Source organism: Coloeus monedula, assembly GCF_965178545.1.
Source record: "Coloeus monedula genome assembly, chromosome: 20".
Taxonomy (NCBI): domain Eukaryota; kingdom Metazoa; phylum Chordata; class Aves; order Passeriformes; family Corvidae; genus Coloeus; species Coloeus monedula.
In genome coordinates this window covers 7,010,197-7,016,168 of record NC_138800.1, presented here as the reverse complement: position 1 = coordinate 7,016,168, position 5,972 = coordinate 7,010,197, and the positions used below count along the sequence as shown (strand labels likewise).

Sequence of the window (5,972 nt, the reverse complement as noted above, 5' to 3'; positions counted from 1 at the left end):
GTGGGTGTCAGTGTGACTTTCTTTTTTGCGTTTTCGGGGAGCAGCCTGGGTTTAGATCCCAGAGGCCTGGCTGTGCTGGCCACAGAGCCCACAAGCTGTGTGTACGTGGATGGTATGGCTCAGTGGGGCAGAGTCCAGGTGTCCTTTACCTTGTCAGGGGAAGGAGAGAGCAGGCAGGGAAAACAAGTGTTTCTGTGCAACAGTGGAGGTCTGAACCTCCCTCAGTGTGAGCCCTGCCATGCTTCAGCCCAGCTTAAAGTAAGCAGGAAAGAGTCTGGTCCCTGCTCCTGGGATGAGGGTGTGCAACCTCAGTCCCAAACACACAACAGCAAACACACACCAAGCTTGTCTTATCTTTTTCTTTCAGTCACATTTATTGGCAATTGTGGCGATTGGTACCGTTTTGGGAGTGTTGTTCCATAAGCAGTGGCAGTACAAGAGGGGGTGTTTATTTCGGGAGGGGAGTATTAGCACCAAGAGGGAGCTGGTGAGCTTTCGAAACCTTGCAGAGATGTACTGGGAAGTTGGGGAGCTACTGCTGGACACGCCTGATGGATTGGATCTGGGAGGTCTGGGCGTGCGAACCCCACTCTCTCCAGTGCTTGTAGTCTCCACCGTGGTGGTCAAACTCCAGGACGTACTGGTAGCCGCGGTACCCGGGATACTGGTAGCACACCCAGCTGGAAGAAAAGGACAGAGGTAAGCAGGGGGGTTACAGGGTGTCCCCCTCCCACCGTGGTGGCACAGCGATGGCAGCGGATTGTCCTGCTGCTCCTGGTCCTTGGCCCGTCACTTACGCGCCGCACTGGATCTTCATGGAGCCCACTTCGTTGTTGGCCCAGCCCATGGCCTGCAGCGAGGGGTAGTCATCAGCAATCTCCCACTGGCGGCCGATGAAGTTGTCTTTCTCGAAAATGGTGATCTTGGATTCCTTGTGATTCTGAGGGGGAGAGCAGGGGCTGAGGGGGAGGTGGTGCTCCCGCCCCAGCATGGGTGGGAATGGCAGGGCTGTCACTCCCTACAGCATTACCCAGAGGGTTTCCTGGAGAGGGAGGTGTTCAGACCCTGGCTGCTTGGAGTTTTCTGAGTGGCTGGGAGGTATCAGCTATGCCACAGCTACTGTCTCAGACTGGCTGTCCCCTAGCTCTGGTCATGTACGGCTTGCCCAGAAATTCCCTCAAAAACTTTAAAATAAACAGGACACAAGGAGCAAATCCTGCTGGGACTGGGGGGAAGCACTGAGCCTGCCGCTGGCATAGCTGTATTTTCCCTTCCTAACCTCACTGCCATGGCCTGGGACATTTTAATGGAACCAGAGGCCCGTGGGACACTCACAGCGGAGCAGACGGGGCGGAAGGACATCAGGCGCTCGATGTGGTAGGCGTTGCTGCCGCTCCAGGCGTCCCAGCGCGGGTACTCTCCCCTCTCCAGGATGAACTGCTGCCCACAGAAGCCGGTGTGCTCATAACCGACCCAGCTGCAAAAACAGAGCGAGGGCTGCCAGGGCTTCCTGCGGCAGCTCAGGGGCTCCTGCTTGGAGCTAGCACAGGGGCAGGATGTAGGTGCAAGGAGGAGGTTGGGGTCTGGCCTCTGCCCACAGGTTGGGAGGAGGGGAAGCGGTGCTGGATGTGGGCAGAGAACCCAGGGAGTGTGAAACTGCATCTGGTGCTGGGGAGGCACCCCCACGGCAAGCCCGGCTGCAGTGGGAGATGGGGAGATCCTGGGGCTCATCCTGCACAGGTGGTTCTCCCCCTGGCTGCTCTGTCGTTATTTATGCAGACCAGCATTGCTTCAGGATGCCCCAGCTGCCCTTCTCTCCCAAAGGCCTCATTTCTTACTTGTTTCCCAATTACAACCTGACACTGCTGAAAAGACCTGAATTCCTGATGTCCAAAGCAGGCAGAGCCCATCTGGCTCTGAGCAGAGAGCAGGGACCTATGGCCTTTCCCCTTTCTGCCTTCGCTGAAAGCAAACAAGGAGAGGTGAGTGGGATGCCTCCACCCTGCAGAACACATTTTGCAAGCCCTGGTGCTGCCCACACAGCACCTGCCTGTCTCCAGGGTGGGGATGTCCCCTTAAGGAGACTGGGGACAGAGCCTGGGCTGGGGGTTGGAAGGTGGGTGGCACGGGCTGTTCAGTGCATGGATCCCTTGCTGATGGGGTACAAAGGGTGCAGAGGGCCTGAGCTGGGATGTCGAGGGTTTCTTGCCACTGACCCAAACTGAGCCCCAGTGCCATGTCCTGCAGCCAGCCTGCCCTGTGCAAGGTGAGCAGCCTGATTAGGAACACGTCAACTGGAGCAGGGAGCTGATTACGGCGTGAGCACGCATGCTGCTGTAATCCCATTAGCATTACACGTCCTAAAGATAGCAGCACAAATCTAGCTCGTCTGCTTCCCGCCCCGGAGGGATGTGCACCGCGGGGACCGCTCCCGACACACGGCCTCCCTGAGCTGCTCGGGAGGTGCCTTGCCTGTGCCAGGGAAGATTCCCGTGCGCAGGGAGAAGCCCGGCTCTGCTCTCTACCCCTCTCAGGACTGGAGAAGCTGCGGGAGGGTTCTGCCCTGGCCCTGGGAGCTGTGCAGTGCAGGGAAAGTCTCGGGCAAAGGAGGGCAGGGCCCTGGGGTGAGAGGTGGTTCTCTAGGGCTGGTGCTTCGTGGGGTTACACAGACAGGATGGGGACCAGGCTAAGCTCAAGAGCCACTCACTGAGCACTGACCCTTGCTGCATCCTCGGGCAGCTCCAAACCTGACTGTTCCAACACTGCGGGAGGCAGTTTTGGATGATGCCAAAGGTGTTGCCATTGTCCTCTGGCCCTCTCCCACTATCAGTGCTTCCTGGAGCTGGCTGCTCTGCCCTGGCAGGGTGGGATCCCCCCATGCCTGGCTTCCCTTGGCTGTGGTGCTTGGCTCCAGCCAAGCAGAGCGGGGACAGCTGGTCCCACTCCACGCTTGGGCACCCCTCTCCCAGCCAGCCCGCCTGGGAAAGCACCCCCTCCATGGCAGCTGGGTACTCACGCGCCACATTCCACCTTCAGGGAGCGGATGTTGTCGAAGCCACATTCCATGATGTTTGGACAGGCCGAAGTGAACTCCATCCTCTTGCCCTGGAAGTTTTCTTGGTCGTACACGGTGATCTGGAACGGAGAGCGAGCTGCCGAGTTGGAAACTGCCCGGCAGTGGCCCCAGGCAATTCAGCGCCTCTTGGAGACGGAGGGTGGCTCCGTCAGGGAGAGAGCCAGCGAAGGCTGCACGGGGCACCCCTGTGGGCTGGGACACAGCCCCGCACGCCTCCACGTCCCTGCACTGCTGGCCCCGCGACGCCCTGCCTTGGTGTCGGGGGAGCCGCAGGCTGGCCCCCGCTCCGCTCTCCTGCTCACCCCTGCGGAGATCAGTTCCCGGGGCAGCGGTGCCGTCCGGAGAGAGGAGCGGAGCCGTTCTGGGACGGGCGGGTGGCAGGGCTGTGGCTGGCGGTTCTCCCGGCCTCGGCTCCGAACGCTCTAGGGCAAAGAGGATTAACGGGGGAAAGGGCGAGGGGCACCTCCCCGGGGGGCTGCGGCTGGCGCTCTCCTCTCCCGCGACAGCTCCAGGCTTCGACGGGATGCTTCTCACTTGTGCACGTGTTTCTCCTCTCCCTCTCGACTCCTTCCTCGACCTATGGCCCTGGGGCTTTTGCCAGACCCATCGGGGCTGCTCCCCACCTTGCTCCACAGTGCCCACTGCTCACCCTGTCTGCATGGACAGGGGAGGGTGAACAACAGCCGGTGGCTTTTGGGGACTCTGTAACTGCCTGTCACCGGATGCCTGGTAAGAGCAGGGCACAGCTGGCCCGGGATGCTGTGAAGACCCTTATGAAAAACACCCGGGAGGTATTTGAGCAGGCAGGAGGCACATTCCCATGGGCAGAGAACAGGGGTGCCTGTTTCCTGTGCTTGTCCCTGCCTCACTGCCCGCTGTGCAACTTTCCTGGCCCGGGAGGATGGGCTTTGCCCTTCTCCCTGTTCCCTACCTGCACACAGGGAAAGGCAAAATACAGGGGATGCAAGGACGTACCTTCCACGGGCCCATGGGAACAGGCAGAGGGTTTGTCTGAGCCATCTTTGCTGCTGGATCGGTGTCTGGAGAAAGAAGGAAAAGCCATTTTTTACTGCAGCATGTTCCTGTGCATCCCTGCTGCCCGCTCGCGAGGCTGGGGGACGGCCCTGTGCCCACTACTCACAGCGCCTGTTCAAGGACAGCTGCCCCACTGCTGGGGACAAGCCACACCAGTCTCAGCAACACCCTCCTGCCAGCTCAAGGATGGGGAAGGGGGCACAGTAGGGGGCTGTGGGACACATCCAAAGCAGGGTGCTCCCTTCTCACTGCTGCGGTGCCCCTTCCCTCCTCCCGGCCATGGCACGGAGCCTGCGTGCCCACCAGGGCACAGTGCCCGGTCCCCCTTTCTCCTTCCCCGAGGCCAGACCACCGCTAGGAAAAGCACCCCTGAGCCAGAGCAGGGAGCTGCGGCGGGCACGGGCTGCCCTGTGCCTGGCAGTGTCCAACAGACCCGCCTGCTCCCCTCTCCCTGCCCGGTGTCCCTTGGGAGGCACAGTGGGCTCCCATGGACAGCCCTGGCTAATGGTGGGAGATGCCAACCAGCGTGCCGTGCCGGTGGGTGCCTGGAGTGGGGTGCCCTGTTGTAGAGGGGCTCTCACCCCCCCCGACTGCCAGCGGGGATGTGTGAGCCTGTCTTATGCCATGGGAAACAGCGATGGTCCCTCTGGGTGTCTTTTGCCACCAGGCAGGAGGAAGGGTGTCTGCCCAGCCGGCTGGCAGCAGAGGGGTGAGGTGGGAGAGGTGCGCATCGGTCCAGGACTCACCTAGCTCAGGCGGTTACTGCTGCTTCGCCCATGTAATGTTTGCCTACTTCAGCGGCTCAGCTTTTATAGGGTACTGCTGGCCGGGAACCGGTGCCAGCGTTTGCAGAGCCGTCAGCACAATGCTTGCTCTGGCATTGTCCTGCTGATCCCCAGAGATTTCAGCTGCTCATCCCCATGGTCTGAGCCACATTCTTAGGGAAAAAGAAAAAAAATTTGATAATAAAAAAAAAAAATAATCGGGGCGGCTGTTTGCACAGATAATCTTGGGCACAAATGACTCAACGATTTGACCGCGCTGGCATTTTCCAGGGGCAATGCACCGCGCCGTCACGGGGTGAGCCTGGGGGCTGGCCCGGCCCTGGCGCCAGTTGGCACCGTGGGGACCGTGGGGACACCTCCCCATGAGACCCCGCGGGCGGTGGGCTCACGGAGGAGTGTCTACCAGGCACTGTCCCTGTGCCTCACCAGCCAAGGTGTGTTCCCCATCACCGCGTTGGTGTGAACACCCTCCTCCCATCACCGGCGAGGGAGGCTGGAGGTGAGAACTGGCGTGGCCCTGGCAGACACGTCCCCACAGCCACGCCGAGCGCCAGCGCTTCACACAGCACTGCCACAACCACAACCCCACACCCAGGACGCCTGCCATGACCTTGGGGAGGCCTCGGCCCTGCGGTGACCACCGCCACCAGCCCCACAGCCCCCTTCTCATGCGGGGCTCCCGTGGGGCGGGCACTGCAGGCCCTGGGGCACCATGGCGGGCACAGCCCGGGCCGTCGGGGGTCACGAGGCGAGCGTGGCGGCGCGGGCTGCTGCCTCAGCGCATGGCTGCCGGCACAATGCTCGCCCGCGTCTGACTGCCCCTTTTGTCTCCCCGCTGGGCAGCCGCGGCCGCACAAAACAAAGCGCCCCGTCAGCGCTGCCTGCGGCATGGCCTGGCGCCCGGCCCGGGGGACCCTGAGGGGACGCGCGGCGGGGTGGCACCCGACCAGACGGGCCTCGTGGGGCTCAGCGGGGTTCTGGGGGACCCCTGCTGCGGGCAGGGCACTGCCCTGACGGGGGAAGCTGGGGTTTGCGCGGGTCCTTCCCCTCGCTGGCTGCTGCGGGATGGGGATGGG

General features: G+C 61.9%; 1 protein-coding gene across 1 annotated transcript; it reads right to left on the bottom strand.

Moving 5' to 3' along the window:
• Positions 1–532: 532 nt before the first annotated feature.
• CRYBA1 (crystallin beta A1) lies at positions 533–4,889 on the bottom strand (the record flags this gene model as incomplete). Its single annotated transcript, XM_082294953.1, is given in 7 exon segments — positions 533–680; positions 798–940; positions 1,336–1,477; positions 3,017–3,135; positions 4,052–4,116; positions 4,858–4,870; positions 4,872–4,889. Coding segments are annotated over 7 exon segments (648 nt in total).
• Between the last annotated feature and the right edge of the window lie 1,083 nt (positions 4,890–5,972).